This window comes from Corvus cornix, chromosome 1 (assembly GCF_000738735.6).
Source record: "Corvus cornix cornix isolate S_Up_H32 chromosome 1, ASM73873v5, whole genome shotgun sequence".
NCBI lineage: Eukaryota > Metazoa > Chordata > Aves > Passeriformes > Corvidae > Corvus > Corvus cornix.
In genome coordinates, this window is record NC_046332.1 from 49111286 (window position 1) to 49129802 (window position 18517).

The 18517-nt window shown below is 40.6% G+C and overlaps 3 protein-coding genes across 15 annotated transcripts in view; 2 read left to right on the top strand and 1 right to left on the bottom strand.

Annotated features, from left to right (window-relative positions):
• Nucleotides 1-4773, top strand: part of FRY (FRY microtubule binding protein) — a 198884-nt gene extending 194111 nt beyond the window's left edge. For all 10 annotated transcript variants that reach the window (XM_010400303.4, XM_039566159.1, XM_039566166.1 and 7 more), the window contains 3 exons: nt 1062-1172; nt 2584-2777; nt 3336-4773. In XM_010400303.4, coding sequence (XP_010398605.3) covers nt 1062-1172; nt 2584-2777; nt 3336-3594 — 564 coding nt within the window. In that variant the 3' untranslated portion in view covers nt 3595-4773. The remainder of the gene's footprint in view (nt 1-1061; nt 1173-2583; nt 2778-3335) is intronic.
• Nucleotides 4774-5425: 652 nt separating this feature from the next.
• ZAR1L (zygote arrest 1 like) lies at nt 5426-7493 on the bottom strand. Its single transcript, XM_039566172.1, has 4 exons — nt 6880-7493; nt 6365-6457; nt 6143-6217; nt 5426-5747 (listed from the first exon to the last, which is right to left on the bottom strand). Exons 1-4 carry the CDS (start codon nt 7486-7488, stop codon nt 5604-5606), a joined length of 921 nt encoding a protein of 306 aa, XP_039422106.1. The 5' UTR covers nt 7489-7493; the 3' UTR covers nt 5426-5603.
• Nucleotides 7494-9427: 1934 nt separating this feature from the next.
• BRCA2 (BRCA2 DNA repair associated) overlaps nt 9428-18517 on the top strand; it is a 35635-nt gene continuing 26545 nt past the window's right edge. For 2 of the 4 annotated variants that reach the window (XM_039566182.1, XM_039566190.1), the window contains exons 1-9: nt 9428-9615; nt 10499-10602; nt 11254-11505; nt 13478-13580; nt 14364-14416; nt 14522-14562; nt 14661-14772; nt 16347-16402; nt 17348-17462. In XM_039566182.1, coding sequence (XP_039422116.1) covers nt 10524-10602; nt 11254-11505; nt 13478-13580; nt 14364-14416; nt 14522-14562; nt 14661-14772; nt 16347-16402; nt 17348-17462 — 811 coding nt within the window. In that variant the 5' untranslated portion in view covers nt 9428-9615; nt 10499-10523. The remainder of the gene's footprint in view (nt 9616-10498; nt 10603-11253; nt 11506-13477; nt 13581-14363; nt 14417-14521; nt 14563-14660; nt 14773-16346; nt 16403-17347; nt 17463-18517) is intronic. The other 2 variants (XM_039566208.1, XM_039566200.1) reach the window with 2 other exon arrangements.

The window sequence follows — 18517 nt, forward strand, 5'->3', positions numbered from 1 at the left end:
CAAAGACATGAATAGCTTCTTCTTTTCTGCCAATTTTGGCATGAAACTCTGCTTTAGTTCCTCCAAACAGATGGAAATATCACTGAGCCCACTCTTGGTCAGGGTGTCTGTCACAGTAGGTAAATCAAATACGGTTGGAAGTTTGTAAGGCTTTCCTGCCAAAGGGTCAGCGCAAGGTCAGAACTTGTACTTGCAGGATTTTCACTTTTTATATAATTAGCCAAAGATTAAATGTTCTTCCCTTCTTCACCATGATCCAGCTGTGGAACTATGAGATTCCCTTCCTGTTAGACACAAGAATACCAGGAACCATAAGCATGTTAATTTGACCTCTCTGGCAGCCATGCCTATCGCCCATTATTTCAATGTGTCTGACATCTTTTATGTCATGGTGCACTTCACACTGGAAGAAACAAGTGAATATTCATAGAGTGGTATCTACTTAATCTGGGACAATACTTAATAGAAGCCAAATATCCTTTTACATGTTAAACTCCATCCATCTGTTGTATAGTTTCTTTAAGATGGTGGAAAATCCATGAGCAGTTTTAAGTTCCAGAGCTGGCATTTCCTCCTTCTTGCTCCTAGATAAATTTATCACCTCTGTTTCTCTCTCCTCAGAGAAGCAGGCAGGAGCTTTGACCATCTTGGACAACTATTTCACAGCTTCTTTCTTAGAGTTCTATTCCTTAGAAGAGGTCTTTGACTATATCTAAAATTTCAGAGTTTCATGTTCTGTGCAGGAAAGTCACTTCCCCCATATCCTGTCTCTGCTTTCCAGCTCAAACTGGAGACAGTGAAGCTAACCAAAACAGAATGTTTTGAGCCTGATGCTGACATGTGCTATGTGACAGCTACCCATCATAATTTTATTTTTAATGTCATATATGACTTACCTGCAGAAGAAAAATCATTACTAATTTTCTGAAATGGTATATGGTCATACTACAGTAAAATAATGGTTTCAAGAACAGAACTATCTCAATGTGTTTTGTTAGTTACCAAAAATTATCTAACGTCACTAATATTTATTATTTGTTCTCCTACAAATCTTTCCTTAGCAATTGGAACTCTGTCAGAGATTATATAAACTGCACTTTCAGCTGCTGTTGCTTTTTCAGTCCTACTGTAAACTTATTGGACAAGTGCACGAAGTGAGTTCCATGCCAGAGGTATGTAATGAACTACAAAGTCTTATACTGAAAATTCCACTTTATTTTCATGTTCTTATTTTTTCTGCCTGTGGACTTAACACCAAGGATCACACTATTTCGCCCTGATAGTAAGTCTGCAGGCATACATAATCAACTAAATACCTTAGTGTCATGTATTTTTAATTCTGTAGTGTACACAAGCCTTTTTCTTTAAATATTTATGAATGGCCTACACTCTCTTTTGACCAAATAGGCTCTTGTTTTTAGATAAATACATGTATCTTATTTTTTAAAAATCACAAGAACAATACTCTTATTCAAGTTTATTTTCAGCAGTTGCTTAAAATATGTAATACTCTGAAACATCTTTGAGATGATCACTTTAAGCTGAATGATTATCATTTAAGGAAAGAGTTAACTTACCATTCCATGTGTATTTTTCTCCTGGTAAGGTTTATATATTCTAAACTATTGAGCAGAAAAAATTGGTGCACTCTGCTTTGTAAAATAAAATTTGAAGCTGTTACAAGTATTTTATGACATTCTAGTAGTTTAGAGACGGTCTATAAACAGAAATAGTTTGTTATATCAGATGTGCTGTCAGAGTAAAAAGAGTGTGAATATCTATTGTATCTTAAGGAACTGCTGTGAACGTGACTGGGCTGTTCACTTTTAAGAGATGACAGTACAATAGGCATCTACTGCTACTAGACCAGGCTAAGTTTTAGAAATATTTTGTATTCCTTCTAATTGATTTCTGTAAGTGTATTTCAGAGTTACAACTTCGTTAGGTTGTTATAAATAATGCAGCCTGTGGAAGTGGGGAGAAATTGTATGAAGAATAGCTGTTTCATCATGAAATTTGCATACTTTGCTGGAGACACAAGCTCTTATTTAAAGGAAATTCCACTGTTAGTTCATGTGACAGTGGTTATTTTTAGCATGTAGGAGCATGAAAAAGTAGATCCTTGGAAATTATTAACTTACTAATTATTTATGAGTCTTATGCCATATTAACTTTTCAGCCTGAGAAAAGGTTATACAATTCCTGTCCATCTGTTAATAATGTCAGATCCTGCATGGGTTTTGTAAATAAATATCAACATCTTGCTAGGAGAGGTACATGTTTTCTTCAGCTTTTCCACTATGATGTGAAAAAAGTAGCAAGGGTGAAAAATAAAATCTCGTTTAGATATGCTCCTGCATTTTAGCAAGCCAAAACTACAGCATAAGGTTAAAGGATGCACGAAGGTAAAAAAGGCTTTTTCTCTATATTGCACAGAGATCAAGAAATGTCCTTGTGTTAAATCGGGGTCTTTTCCATAATGTGTTTTTCCAATGCAGTAGTAAGAACAAACGTGAAGTACCACTCTGTGTGGGGCTTATGGAGAACAAAAATACCTATCTCTCATTTTTCTCCTTGGAACAGCTGTTAAATATGTCAAGAGAACTGAGTGAGCTGAAGAAAAATCTGAAGGATGCTACTGCTGCAATCGCAGCTGAGCCTCTGACAACAGAATCTGAGCCCACATTCAACTCCACGGAAGCAGCTATTCAGTCCATGCTGGAGTGTTTGAAAAACAATGAACTTGTGAAAGCCGTCAGACAAATAAGAGAATGCAGGCAAGTTTTGCTACATGGTTCATATTAGACTTTCTTGTTACTAGAAAAGTATGCATTTATTACCTTCCTAACGAAAGGTAATGCACAGGATCAGCATAATTAATTAATTGTTTCAACAAGGTACATGGGGGCATTGACATGGACTTTTGGAGGGGTGTGCCACAAGTAACTATCAAACATATGGTTGCAACAATTAAGATGTTTAATTACATTCTGTAGATCAAAAGTCCTGTGAGGCTCTTAAAAATCTTTTTATTGAGGTAATTCCTTACAGGTGCATGTCATTGGCATGAGCTAACATTCAGCCCAGTTTCACTTACACCTATTTGAATGAGTTTTCTTAAGCATTTTTTTTGAGATAATGGAAATTGCACTTCTATGTGATTTCAGTGCCTGATACCAGACTATGACTAACAAATGAGTAATGTAAAACAGTGAGTTTCTTCAGGCTTATAAGTGGGTGCAAATCCATTCTCCTTTTAGAGCACTGTCACATAGCTTCCATCTCTGCTAATAAACCTGTAATGATATGCCTGTTCTTTTCGTGTTTCATTGCAGGATTTTGTGGCCCAATGATATCTTTGGAAGCAGCTCTGATGACGAAGTCCAGACACTACTGAACATTTACTTCCGCCACCAAACCCTGGGTCAGACAGGCACCTATGCACTGGTGGGCTCCAACCAGAGCCTGACTGAAATCTGCACCAAATTAATGGAACTGAACATAGAGATCCGCGACATGATTCGCAGAGCTCAGAGCTACCGGGTCATCAATACTTTTCTTCCAGACTCCAGCGTTTCCGGCACAAGTCTCTGACAGGACCCTTGGGCCCCCTTTCAAGCTGGGAGTGCTGCCCTGTGGGAGTGAGGTGGCTCGATGTCTTCTCAGCCTTACAAAGGTTTGGTCAAACTGTACTCACTCTTGTTACATTTAGGATTTCCTCTAAAAAGCAATGGGCTGAACTTCAAATGTGTAGCAATACTGTAAGGACAGAGGTAGCATAGAGCACCTGGGACAACATCCTTTGTTCTGTGTTGCACAAAAACCAGTTAGCATTTCACTGAGCAACTGCAACTCACTACTGAAGAAGTGACTTCCATTGCATACCAAAGCCTACTACACTGAACAATACTTCCTTTATAGCAAATTAATTTTAGGTTGGCAAAAGTGCAATGTTTCCTTCACAAAATAGTATTTTTTGTTAAAAGAACAAACCTTGTACATTTTTTTTTTTTCTTTAGTTGAGTAAAAGATGGGCGGAATGAAGCTGGCCACGGAATCTCACAAACTTGGTCAAAAGCTGAGAGCCTGTGTATATGAAACAAACTGTAAACAGACTATAATTTAATGTACACTGTAATTTGAATATGATTACTGTATCTTAAAACAATGAGCTGCTAAGAAGTACATTTCCTAATGTTACTAGGCTACTGTCTCTGAAGGTACTGGATCATATTGCAGAGGTCTGTTCTTAGGCCCCCCCAAGGATTATGAAAGGTCATGGTAGATTTTCTTTTTTTTTTTTTATTAAGGACCTTGGCTGCTTTTTACTAGAGGTTTGCTTTTATGAATATATTTATACTATTAAAGGATGGTTGACCTAATTTAACTTGCCATTTTGTAGGAGAAAGTCCCATCACAGAGTCAAATCTTTTGAACTGTTAAGCATGCATATTTTTATTTAATATGAATTTTGAGTATAAAAAGTAAAAATATTAACGTGAAATGCAAGTTCTCATGTTAAGTTTCTTCAGAGATGTCTTATTTTATTTGTAATGTATATATAAAAGTCATAACTATATGGTTTTTTCTTACATTTAACTGCTGTCCAGTGTTAAATGTATGCATGTAAATCTGTTGCACATCTGAGACACTTTTATTCTGACAACTATGTAACTTATTCACACTGTAAATACACTTAACCATTTTTGTGAAGTAACTTTGAAATTTGGATTAGTACCATCCATTGAACTAAAGTATAGTCACAACACAGTACATGCCTGTTGTGAAAATTGTGTTCGTGTCTGAATCAGTACTGTTGCAGATGGTATCCATGATCAGCAGCCCCCCAAAAGACACTTGTCTCCTGGTTTATGCTGAAACCCTTCTCAGTGAGAAATCTAACTACAGCCTGACAAAAAAAATCCTTACAACTCAGCTTGGAAGAATACAGCAGCAAAAAAAGCTTCATTGGTCTTCCACTGACTGTGAAAACCTCCCACATTCCTTCTTCTACCCTAAGAAGTGTTTTTTTACACTATCACAGATACTGCCATTCAAAAGGTTTTTTCCCCCTCCTCATTTCAAACATGGGCAGCTTAACCCTTTTCCCTCCTATTTTACAGCCATGGTCTTCTTCTGGCAGATAGTCTTTGATTACCTAGCAGCTGTGAGTTTTTACATACACATTTGACAGAGACAGGGGGAAGGACATTTGCATGTACACCAGACTTTATGCTCCAGAATATTTGCATCTTCCACCCTAGTTCAGTTTGAGTGACTGAAGGAAAAACTCGCAATTGTAGCTTGAATCTTAGCATTCCCTGAAGACTTCAAAACAAAGCCTACTATCTTCAGGAAATCAAATATGGTTGCTTCCTTACAGATATACTTTCCTCTTTCATCCAAGGAAGATGAAACGAAGGGCTATCAAACTAGTGCAAACTTTTATTGAACTTTATTTACAGCATATATAGAGTGAAGTTATATACTTTACAATAATACCAAAGTCTTCATCCATTATCCAATGCCAGGTCAAAAGCCTTAAGTCAAAACATTGCAATAGACAGACTGTGCAAAGCACAAAACAGAAAAGGACACATGGATCAGACAATGTATTTGAAGCTGTAAGTGCTGTCACAGGACAGCCTTTTGCCTCTGCAGCGGCCACAGAGTTCTTGGCGATGAGGCCTCTTGAGATCAATATGTCTCTTCTTCTGAGGGCAAGAACAACGAGTCTTGGAACAGATCTTAAGAAATGAAGACATGTTAGTAGTAGTAGTAGTAGATCAAACAGGATGCACTTCATGTTAGACTGACATTTGGTTTTCCTTAATCACAGGAACACATTGGGGCTGATACACTTAAGAGCTCTTGTGGTAAAATTTAAGGTGTCATAGCCTTCTCACCTAGAAGCACAAAACCTTACCTTATGTGTAGCAAGCCATAATGCTGTACGAAAACTGTTCATGTAAGCAATCTACAGGAGGAAGAAGGCCTACCCCATTACACCTTTCCCAAATAGCATTTCCTAGTATTTTGATGAAATCAAGTCTTCTTCCAGATAAAGTCAATATCAAACTCAACAACAGTATTAGTGTATATGATAACATCTGACAGTCTTAATGGAGTACAGTTAACTTACTTGGCACTGGATTGCTTCCACACGATAGGGATTGAAGCCCTTTTGGCATTTGCGACAGAGCTGCTTGAAGTACACCTGAAAAAAAGGCAAGTTCTGTTACTACAGAGACTTATTCAAGGTGTTCTATACAGGTACCTAAATTTGTGCCAAAACATCCGATTTGTCAGAGATTTTATGCAATTCTTAGAAGTTTCAGGAGAAAAGAAATTACTTGTTAACTACCTTGTTGCTTCCAGAAATGCACCACACGTAAGCACTCTCCCATCTGGTCTTGCAGTCTTTGCAGTGGAAGTAGCCATACTTCTGCTCCAAGAACTGCAGAGACAGAGTTCACTGAGCATCATCCATCACCCTGAGAACACCCACCCCAGCTCCCTTCACTACCACTCCGAGGATGGTGAGACACTGAAAAAGGTTGCCCGGGAAAGTCATGGACACCCCATTCATGGAAATGTTCAAAGCCATATTAAATGGGGCTCTGAGCAACGTGGTCTAGTGGGTGGCATCCCTGCCCATGGAAGGAGGGTTGCAACTGGATGATCTTTAAGATCCCTTCCAGCCCAAACCATTCTGCAAGATGCTTTGATCCGTACGTGTGGGTTTTTGCAGGCTAGAGGCTCTTCTGCTCCAGGTGAGCCAGAGTCAACCCGGGGCAGGACGGGGACCACCATGCTGCTCATGGGGTGATTCCTGGCAGCCCTGCTTGAGGGCTCGCCTCCCGCGCCATCCCAGCGCACCTGGAAGGCAGCTCGCTGCCTGGGAGCCCCGGTCTCCTCCCGCCGCGTCCCCACCGGCTCCTGGCGCGGCGGCAGCGCGGCCCCCGCCGGGCCCTCCTGCTGCTCCTCGCCGCCGTCCGCCGTCGGGGTCTCATCAGCCGCCGCTTCCGACGGCGCTGCCTTCTCCAGCGGCGGCGCGGCCTCGGGCAGCGCGAAGAAGCGGCGGTCGGGCGCGGGTGAGTAGAGGGCGAGGCGTCCCGGGGCGCGCAGCGCGGCGGGGCCGAAGGCGCGGGTGGGCGGCAGCGTGCGCGGCCCCAGCGAGCACTGCACGGCCGCGTCGGCCCGCAGGCTCACCTGCACCGCCGCCTCCTTCGTGCTGGCCCGGCGCGGCCGCGGCGCCAGCGCGGGGCCCATCTGCGACAGCAGCGCCTGGAGCTGCGCCCGCCGGTAGCTGTCCAGGTACTCGGAGGGCAGCGGCGTGAAGGGTCCCCCGAGGAAGGGACTGATGCCGCCGCTCTTGCTCTGCTTCCAGCTGGGCTGCTTGGCCGCAGGGTCCCAGCCACGGCCAAGCGCGGGGCTGCTCCTGAAGCTCTGGTACGTGCTGAAGGGGGAACAGACAAAGCTGTCCATGATTATCGCCGCTGAAGGGTTAGCCCTACCTGTCCCCCTGCCCTGCTTTTATCTTACCTGGGGAGCTAATGGTTGCTAATTGATGGGGAAAGTGGGGCCAGCTGGGGGAGGGAGGGCTGATGGCGACGGAAGGCTGGCCTGCCTGCCTGCCTTCCTTCTCGGCAAGACTTTGTAATGATGAAGAGATGTCATTCAGCCACAGCTGGGACAACCACGGCCTGCGTAGTGAGGCGAAGCCTGCATGGTCACAGTTCCTTCTGCTTATGGTTTTAAAAGGAGGAAAAGGGGGTTTGGGAAGCTAACAAAGTCCAGATAAACTCGGTGTTCCCCGGAGAGCTGAGCAAAGAATTCAGACAATTACATCTCTGAAAAGAAGTCTTTACCGATATTAAAAGGTCTGAGCATCCTTATTGTTCCATTACTTGGGGATTATCTACCTGGAGCTTTTCTACTCAACTGCTTTAGGAAGAGACGGAATATACTTGTGCATACAAACTGAAGTAAGGGAAAGCAGCGGCTTAATACCTGTATAATGAAATAAGTGTTAGTAATACAAGCACGTGCATATCAGTCCTTCTTCCATAACTGCATCACTTTAGTTCAATTTTAAGGTAATGTAGTTAATGTAATTAAATCATCCAAACTGTGTATGTAAGCCTTTAGAGACTGGGGAACCCATAGATCCCTGGAACTGCTGTGATGTGAAACACTGTCTTTGTATGACTCTTCACCATCTCTATAAATGCATTGCTTTATAAAATTCAGTTGGCCAGCAAGAGAGGGGCTTGAGAAGACCTGATAGGGATGATGTCTTTAAACGTTCGTAGTGTATTTGACACTTTCAAGGGTCTGAGATAAATCAGTAAGAAACAGCATTTTTACAGGGCAAAAAGAGGCCAAGATTCAGGAAACACATTCCTCATAATTAAAAGAAACATGTCTCAAGGCTCCACATTGTGCTTGGGTTTTCAAAGCACTGTTGGCATCAACTCAAAGCAAAAATAGGGTATTGAGATGGCCATGTTAACACTGAATGACTGGCTGCAGTGTGGCTGCAAAAAGAGTAAGTTGTTAGGGTGTGTTGGGAATGGGGATGGAAATTAAGCTGGAAAATACATGTCATCCTTTAAAACAGCGGTTTGACTTCCTCTGAAATGCTTTGGGAATAAACAGTGTAGCTCCCCAGAACACTGCAGGATCAGAATTTAAAGTTTCTTGAAAGGATGAGGGATATGGAAGATTATTGTATGACAAGAAACTGAAGAAATTGACAGATGACTAAGCAGGTGATGTGATAAAACTGTGCCAAATAAGGACTGGTGTGGAGAGGTAGAAAGAAACCCTTTTATGGCACAAGAATAGATGAACATCCCACTAAAATGAAGATGGTAAACACAAAGTTGTTGGTGGAAAGAGTGTTCCACCCATCTTGAAGTTGTTCCATTACCAAAGCCAAGAATTTAATCAAGAGACAAAGTGGGAATGGACATGTATGTGGAGGATAGTAACATTCTCTTTATTGGAACATCAACAACCATTTCATGTGTCAAGGCCTACAAAACCACCCGAGAAGCAGAGGCTGAGGCTTGCACAGGCCGTGACACTTCCCCACGGCACTGCTGCTGTGAGCCTTCCGCAGCCTTTCCCTGGGAGGTTGGTGTTAGCTGCTGTTGCCCAGCAACGTGGGTCATGTCGGCCGTGGATGTGGTACTTCGTTCCCTCGTCCCTGGAAGGCGTGAGTGAAGCTGCTGGCGGCCATCCTGGCTCAGGGCACGCTCCCTTTCTGTACTGTGCGGAGTCAGCTACGGGAGGACAGTCTTTGCGGCGGGCACCACGCGTCCCACCGCCGCAATGCCCGACCCCGTGCACGGCAGGCTGGCGCGGCCGAGGCGGGGCCGGTTCGCCGCCTCCTTGCCGGGAGGTGACTGCGGCGGAGGGCGGGACCGGCGGATGCTCCCGCTGCGCAGGCGTGGGGCCGCGTTGGCGCCAAGCTTCGAACGGGGCGGCCGGGCTGGGGGTCGGCGCTGCCCCCTCCTTCTCCGCCGCCTTCCCTGCCCGCCCCGCCTGCCCCTTCCCCTGCGTGAGGCGATGCTGCGGCCGCCGCCCCGCCCGAGGCGCCGCCGGCAGGTAACGGCCCCACGGGTGGCTCGGCCCTGCCCCGGGGCCGCGCTGTGCCCTGGGAGTGTCACTGCCGCCCCTCGGAGGTCTCTCTCTCGTCACAGCCCGCCGGGGGCCTGCAGTCACCGGGTGTGGGGAAGGGGGGGTTTGGGTCCGTCCCCGGAGACCCCGCGGTGACCCGGGGGGGCTGCACAGGCCGCGCTCCGTGCGTGGGAATTGCCCGGAAGGAGCTTCCCCTCACGGAAAGCAGCGCTGACAGGTCAAATCGCTCTTTTGAAAATATACTTCTTAGGTAACGTTAAGTTCTTTGCTATTCTGTTTTAATGCAGCGCTTGCCCTAATTTAAAGTGCCCGTCTTTCCCATAGTTTTGGTAAGGCAGCGCGTGTAACGCGGGCATCGTGTGGGAAGCAGCTTTTGCTGTGGAAGCCGTAAACGTGTTAAACGGTGAAGTCTCACTATGGGCTTATTTATACATGTTTTTTTTTTTTAAGAACTGTGAAACTGGCAGTGTCTGCTCCACTTGAAAATAACTTTGAATCAAATTCTTAACATGCAAGCTGTAATGGTTGTAGGAGTATATATGTGATAGTACATATTTCATCCTAACAGGTTGTAGTGAGTGTGGGGTTTTGATTTGTGTTTAAAATACCTCAGAAGTGTTCTGCCCATTCTATCTTGGTTTTCTCTTGTGGTTGCTGAGTATTGTCTCTGATATAATTCCCTATGCTCTTGTCTGTAGTTTTCCCACCATGTTCATCACTGTGGTGTTTGAATGCTCACATCACAGTCAAAGCTGAACAAGCTGGGCTGTGGCACACCAAGAAATGCAGGAAAGCAGGCCTAACACATTCAAACAGCACTGTATGAAAGTGTTTTCTTATTTCTTCTCAGGCTTTTCAACGGTTCCAGTAATGTAATGGATAAGAAAATGGCTTGCAAACCTGTGGAAAGACCAACTTTCTTTGAAATATTTAAGGCACACTGCAGTGAATCAGGTACAGCTTATCTAAAGTAAATAATTTTTATTAGCATTGCTTTCTGGCCACCAATATTTTATACACTTTTGCTGTAAGTTCCACAGGAAAACATTATGCAGGTTATTAGCTGCTGTTCTTGCCCCAAATCTGTATTTGCTCATACCTACTTTTTGTAGACTGCTTCAAATTTTTATTTGTAGTTTTTTCTCATGATGTATGCTTAGTTACTTTTTGTATGTGCTTATTTAGAGTTGTCACCTTTATATGTACCCACATGCAGACCAAGCTTAGTCTTCTGCTAAGTGCTCCTGTGGTAGTTATTAATTTTAAAAGGAACTCGTTTAACTTGCCTGTCTGAGCAAAACAAGAGAGACTCTAAACGCCCGAGTATTGTAATTTTAAACAAACTGGATATTTTTCTGGTCCTTCAGTTAGTTTTGTTAATGGTCTGAGAATTTGGGCAGACATTGACATTCCTTTTTTAAACCATAACCGTCTTTTATGGTTATCAGAGTTCAAAGTCATCTAGAAACAAACGAACCAGGAGTATGGCAATGGAAGAAGCAATGTATTTTGCTGTTAGCATTTAAATGCCTGGTGTATTTTCACATCATCCATGGAGGATCCTTTTTCTTTTTCATGCGGTTTTCTGTATCTTTCCCTTCATAGATTTAGGGCCTATCAGTCTCAACTGGTTTGAAGAACTCAGCGCAGAAGCACCCCCATATGAGCCCAAATTGTTCAGAGAGGTTGATGGGCCTTCTGGCTGGCTTGATCAAACAGCTTTTAAAACTCCAAAGACAAAACCCTCTACGTACAGTCAGCTGGCATCAACCCTGCTGCTTTTTAAAGAACAAAATGCAATATTGCCACCTTGTTCTTCTCCTGAAAAAGAGCCAGATCAGAAAAAAACAGGAGCAAGTGAGTAACTTTTTTTTTTAAGTTGTACTTAAAGGCTCCTTGTGCCTTCAGAAGCAAGATACTTTTTTGTTATGATTATTAATGTAATAGATAATGCTACTGCAGGAACTGTGTGACAACTTAATTTAGTAGTCTTCTGAAGATCATCTATAAAAATGCAGAATTAATAGTGAATTCAACCTTGTGATAAGCTGATTATGCAGAGTTCTCTGTGTAAAAGATACTGTTGTAGTCCACATACTCTAAATACTGTTAATATAAGGAGATATGAACTTATTTGTATAACCTGTTGAATGTGAATCAGAGTGGATTTTTTTTAGCCATCTCATTTTTGTTTTATGCAATATTTCTGAAAATCTTGTCAAGGGAGAGAATCATCCTTATCATGACAAAGTGTGAGGCAATCTGTAGGGCCCTCCTTAACCTTTCTTGGAAAGATTTAGATGCACTAAGCTCTTTTAAGTTTCTAAAATTGTATGTTATGGAAAGAAATTACATTTTTCCATTTGGAAAAGAAAGGAATTTTATGAGGTACTTCTCATACATTATTTCCAAATCCCAAGTACGTCATGGGAGAGTACATGTCGCTCTGCTCCTTCCTGATGTACCCGCCCTCCTTGGATGGAGAGAAGAATCTTTTCTATGGAGAATGTAAGCAAGATTGTATGTAAGAATCTCTTCTATAGAAGAGTATTTAACCCCATTCCTGAAGTATCTGATTGGTACATCTGCTGTGTCTGTGTCCTTCTGATAAGCTTTTCTAACCAGGTTACAGAGAAACACAGAAGACTCACTTTATTACCAGAATTGTTCTTAGATTGTAAAGCAAATTCTTTGAAGGGTTAGAGCTGTGCTCCAGTTCAAGTATACTTTGTAACCCTACTTCCATGGAATATTGCTACTCTCTTTGTTTTGCCAAAGTTTGCTGCTGAACTTCTGCTGAGAACATGTTTCTTCTAAATGTAGCTATTTGTATTTTACAGTGTTAAGTCCCTAGGGAATTCTTGGTTTCAGGAATTTCATTTGGCAGTTTCGTAGATGGCAAAGAAAGGAACCTTATGATTGTTTATTTCAAAATGGTCAGTTTTGCTCTGCATATGTGCCAAGTTCACATGTGACTGCCCAAGATATTATATTTTCTTGGTTAGAGCCAAATGGCTCCTGTGAAAACAAGACATGATGGATTTCATACTTTGATATGGTACTGGGATGCAGCTGTGCTGTGCATATGAACTCAGGAACTCAGAAGCAGAGAGAAATGCACAAACTAAAGTGTAATTTCTGATACTAAGGTTGTTTGGAAACGTAAAAGTAGAAATTTCTTTGAGTAGATGCTTGTCCATGTAAGGGTCTCACTGTTCAGAGGATTCTGCTGCTTTGGTGGGAGCAATCTTTCTCCTTTTTGCTTGGAGATGCTTTGCAAATAAATAGATGTTGCTGACAGTGACAGTGACTCCAACAACAGTTCTGGAAATAATTTTTGCTTTTTGCTGCTTATTTGAATCAGTAAGTGTATGACTTAGTAAATTTGAGGGGAAACAGAGCTCTGTTTGTGTATAAGACCTCTGTTTGTATATAAAACCTCTGTATTGTATATAAGAATAACTTCTGCAATGACAAGAAAGGCACAATGCAGTACGTTAAAACTGAAATGAAATATGTGACTTGATTAATACCAAGAGAATAAAGTGACATAATGAGGGGTCTTTTTGGCTGTGCATTTGAAACATGTTTGATAAAAACATTTTATAGTACAACATTTGAAGCATTGCTTGGATATAAAATCTGAACATATTTAAGATACTAGAACAGAAATTAGCATTGGGTTTCGGGGTTTTTTTGGGGGTTCTTTGAGTGGTTTTTTGGGTTGGGTTTTTTTTTTTTTTTTGAAAGCTTGGTTTTAAACGTCAAAGTTGAAACTGTTACCTGGAGTTTTGCAAAGTTGTGTTGATTATTATATTCTATGTTGTAGATAGAGAGAATTTGATAAGCCCAAATAATACAAGAAGAAAAATAGACCAAGAAAATGAAATACTTTCTTCTCCTGGTACCTGCCACAACTGCCTCACTGCTAGGTATGCTAAGTCATTCAACACAAATAGAAAATAAGCTGGACCTTAAGCAAAAAGCAATATTTAACCCACCATATTTGACTGTTGAACTTCTTAAGAGCAGTGAATAATCTTGTATGTCTGATACGTTTATGATACTTGTAGGTTGCTAAGTGAGTTGAAAATGAAACACTAGCTAATTTTGAAAATGTCCTTGCTTTCAGGTGATTTTTCTTCCTGTTTTTCTACTCTTTCACAGCTGGAATATATAATTTTTTAACATTATTTCAGCTTTCCAAATCCTCAACATCAAAAGAAAGAGTAGTAGCGATGTATCGTGTGCTTCTCAAGTAGTAAAGCTCTTTATAATATTTACTGAGGTTTTTTTAATAATAGCCTTGATTTTGGCACTTAAATGTTTGTATTTCAGATAAATTTTATCAAAGTACTCATGCTGATTATAAGAAGAGTTGAACTAGTTACGTGATTAAAATCAGTTAAGCCAATTTCCCTAGTTTCATACAGCATATTATAACATTGAAATTTATTACTTGTCAGACAAATAATCACTGAAAATTAAAATGTTTCTCAAAAGAAACATTTTACAGTTTATAGTAGACTTATAGTAATGTTCAAAATATTGAGTGATGGTTAGGAGAAATCCGTGGTTTATCTAGTCAGGGAAATAACCCTGTGCAAAGAAAAAAAAATAATGGAAATAGTAATAGATGTCATGTTTGAAATATTCAATTATTTTCAGAAATTGAGAAGTACAATTAATATTTTGGTTTTAATTTTGTTTTGCAGTCCAGCTATTTTAAGGAATACTTACAGAACACCTCAGAGAAATAATATCCCTGGTTTGTATTTTTGCCTTTTGGTTCTACAAAATATTTTATATCTCTAGATAAAAATCCTCATTTTTTAGTTACTGCTTAATGTCCTTTTTACATAATGTTTTTTAGGACCACATGGAAGCTTGTTTTGCACACCAAAACTTTCAGAGGTAGAGATTTTATTCATGCATTTTTGTGTCCTTTTCCTGAATTGTACATTAGAATTTGGCATAGAAATTACATATATGATTGTTAAATGTATTTCTAGGTTAGAACTCCAAAATGTATTTCTGAAAGTCTGGGAGCAGAAGTGGATCCAGATATGTCCTGGTCGAGTTCTTTAGCCACACCTCCTACCCTTGGTGAAACAGTGATAATAGGTATTTCTAAAAATGACCAATTGCTAAGAGTTAAAAACTGGGTTTGACCCTGGAAGTTCACTCAGTATGAACTGTTTGGTTTTTTAACTAAAAAAAAGACAAAATTCTTACAGAGATACTTAGTGGGTGACTTTAGATAATGCAGCCCTAAACAGAAAACTTTTCAGAAGTTTTCTTTCTTTGTCTGAGGGGTTAGGGACTATAAATTTAGAAATAACGTAGCAAAGCATAGGAAGAGGATTAGATAATGTTTGCTTCGTCCTATCACAGAACTAGAAACTATTGGGCTGAGTTACATGGGTTTGTTTATGAAGTGTGAGGAGGTGGCCTGCTGAGTAAACCTCCCACCAGCAGTGTTGCCTTCAGCATTTTTAACCACTCTCACTGTGCCTGCCATCATTTCAATCCAGCAAGAGAGACTGGGATACTCATCCAATTTAAGACCCGAGCTCCTGGGTTCGTATTTCCTGGGTTGTTTGGACAGGGCAATTCCTGGAGCTCATTTACTGCACAGCTGCACAAACAGCTGTGTCAGCAGAGCTGTGAATGAGAATGAGTGGGTGATAATTGCTTCAGTGGTAACCAACAGTGATGATAAACATCAAGCCTCAACCTAAGGTGTTGGAGAAAGTGAGATTTCATTAGCATATGATAAGCAAAATGAAATTTGACTGTATGATTTGTTGATGAAAATTCTTGAGAAAATGGGAAAACCTGGATGTGTCTCCTTAGCTCCTGACATCGCTCTTTGTCATGTTGTTAAACTATCACTCTATAGAGCATGTAAAGCATATTAAGAATGAATGCTGGAACTGGGAATCTCTTTTGGGAGGAAGGGGGTGGTACCATTCACAAGGCTATTGAGTTGGGCCATTTTGGGTGTTCTTTGGTCCAGAAAGCTGTGAGCTGAAAAGAAAGGCTGGCGGAAGTATCCATACCTTAATGATGATATTCTGGGAGATGAGCTGTGGTTTGAGCTCTCATTCTCCCATGTCTTGGATAAGCCTAGTATTTTATACTAGTGATATTATACTCTCTGCCTACTGCCACCTGTGAAAAGAAAGAGCTGCTACACAGAACCTAGATGCTATGTCTATGAAACATTTTAATATACTGCTCTTCAGGCATTTTCAAAATAGGATTCACTTTCTCATTTTGTAACAAAAGCAAAGATAGTACTGCTATTTTGGGAGGAAGTGGGGAAAAAACCCAAATTCCTGACAGGCTTGAAGATCTCATCCAGATCTTTGGACAGAAGAAAAGGGGGAGTAGTGCCATAAATAACTGTTTGAAAGGGGAGTGGCAGTGCTGTTTTAAGGAAACATAGCAGAAACCATAACCTGTGATTTGCGGTGGTTTGTGCTGTTACAAAACTGCTTTTGTACACTGTCCTTCAGCCTCATCTGTATGACTTTCTAGCTAGAACTTTCAGTTTTTAGTAGTTTTTTTATTTACAGAATTGAGTGGCATTTAAAATAATCCAATGAAACCATCCCAAAACACAGCTGTATTTGAACACAGTCAGCAGATCACTTGGGAGAAAATAAATTGACTTGTCTGTCTTTCTTCTAAAGCTAGAGAGAATGATTCTATTTCTGGAGCAAAGCAACAGGATGGAAGGGTTGATACAGTAAGTAGTTCTAAGAGCTATGTTGTTCTTTAATTTCAGTTAAGCTATTTGGTTACATGTTTACATGCCTTGAGCCAAGAAGAAAAAATTCTGTCGTTTTCAGTTAAAGCTCTCCTATCTCGCTGTTTTTAAAAAAGTTATTTCTCACAAAACTAAATTTGCAGTATATGGGTATAGAATTTGTTTTCACAAATAACCCTCTCTGAGAAATATTTTTTGCTGTGTTTATTAAAAGAAAAAACAAACCAACCCTTCCCCCCTCTCCCCCTCCACAAACAACTTGGCTTCAGCAGCACTCAATATTACTGAGAGCGAAATCAAACCTAGGAACTGAATTATGCTACTTATCTGAGGATTGGTTTGTCTGGTTTTTTCCTACTTCTGTCAAACTTTTGGAAGTTACTCTCCGGGAATAACTTCTTTCTCAACCACTACAATCAAGAGTTGAAATTGAGTTTTCATTTCAGTCCTTTGATAGTGGTCGGGAGAGTTCTTGCATAATTGTAATTTTACTCTGTGTATGTGAAAGCTGAATGATTATTGAGACTGAAAACCAAGGATGGCACTAAAAGGATTCAATTACAAATTTAAGTTTGATCCTTAACGACCTGAAACTTCACAGTTAACAAACCGTTACAAGTGAAAAAAAGCAGAACGTCTTTGTCCTTTCTCATATCTCCTTTGTTCCCTTTTTGAGAGGCTTACAGTAAACTGCTGAACCCATTCACTGCCCTTAAGGTGACTGTAGAATGGAACCTGATTTGCATCAAAAGTGGGGATTATCTGCCTATTTGTTTTTCACATGTACCTGTGAAAATGCTATCTTTCATTTTAAGAGATGGAGCATTAGTCAGGTACTGCACTAAATGTTTAGAGTTCTGTCCTTGACTGTTAAAGGGACACTTATTGGTACATAATATAACAGCTTTTGTCTTTGGTTTGCAGATTTTGCACAACTATTTTTCCAAGCATGATGAATGTCCTGGGATAAGTGATGCAAGTATGCTGTCTGTACCAGAGCCAGTAAAGCTAAATGCTGAAGATGACATGAAAGATTTGGGTATGCATTAATGCTTTACCTAATGAGTATTCTGTGAAGCAACTCTGAGGATAAAACTACATTCTGTGTTTTGGGCTGTTGTTAGGGCTTGTTTGTTCTGCCAGCTGTATACTCTCAGTCCCTGAATTTATTCTAGCCTTAAAAAAAGGGAGTGTCTGTTGAGTCAGTGAATTAAATCAGTGTCCTGGTTAAACCATGAAAGTCAGATTACGGTGCCACTGGACAACAACCAAATTAGTACTGTGAAGTGTGTTCACTGCAGCTGGAGAGGTGAGACTGTGGGAGAGCTGAGAGAGAAGAATGGTACAGGCTCAAGGGGGAGCAAGACTACTGCTTCTAGCTATTGAATAGGCCTAACTTTATCATGAAGTTTCACCTCAGCAGAGTAAGCTTGTTTTTTGATCTTGCTGTATTCTTTCTTCATTTACTTCACCCATTCAAAATAGGTAGTTCAAAATGTGAAAAAATCTTTAGGAAAAAAGAATGTTTTGGCTTTTCTTAAATGAATGCAGAAAATATACAAGACAAGGAAAAACATGTTTTCATTCTGTGTTTTTAGACCATGTTAGTGAACAAGTGGAAGTGTAAATTCCAGTGGGAAGTTTTTTTATATTTTTTTGAGTTGAGAAATGATGGTAGAAGGGGAGATTATTACCAGAAATTTGTTTGGCATGCATGGGTGTAAAAGGGTGCCGTAGGGATTCACGTGGGCTAGACAGGACATTATATCCTTAGGATTGTGTACCTCCTTATCTGAATTGAATGGACTGCCTTAAAAATAATGTTTGGTGGTACGTGTAAGAACTGTGAAAGAATCAGTTTAGAATTCGATAAGGAGGGCTGAGAATGCTGGGGTCAGGAAGCATTGTTGCTTGCAGTGTTACGCTTGCTGTTTTCATATTGTAGGTTCATATGTGCTGAGAAGAATGTGTTTGGTAGTAAATGTATTGAAGTAATTAGTAAAATACTTTTAGAAATTAAGGACAAATGAATGTCTTGGTCTGTGTTCCAGTAGGTCGTATTACATTGCATACTACAGTAGAGAAGACCAGTTA

Coding starts and splice junctions, on each gene's coding strand:
- ZAR1L (XM_039566172.1), bottom strand. CDS start 7,488: ATGGACAGCTTTGTCTGTTCCCCCTTCAGCACGTACCAGAGCTTCAGG. Junction 6,458..6,879: donor GGCAGCGAGCTGCCTTCCAG/GTGCGCTGGGAT, acceptor CTGTCTCTGCAG/TTCTTGGAGCAGAAGTATGG. Junction 6,218..6,364: donor GCATTTCTGGAAGCAACAAG/GTAGTTAACAAG, acceptor CCTTTTTTTCAG/GTGTACTTCAAGCAGCTCTG.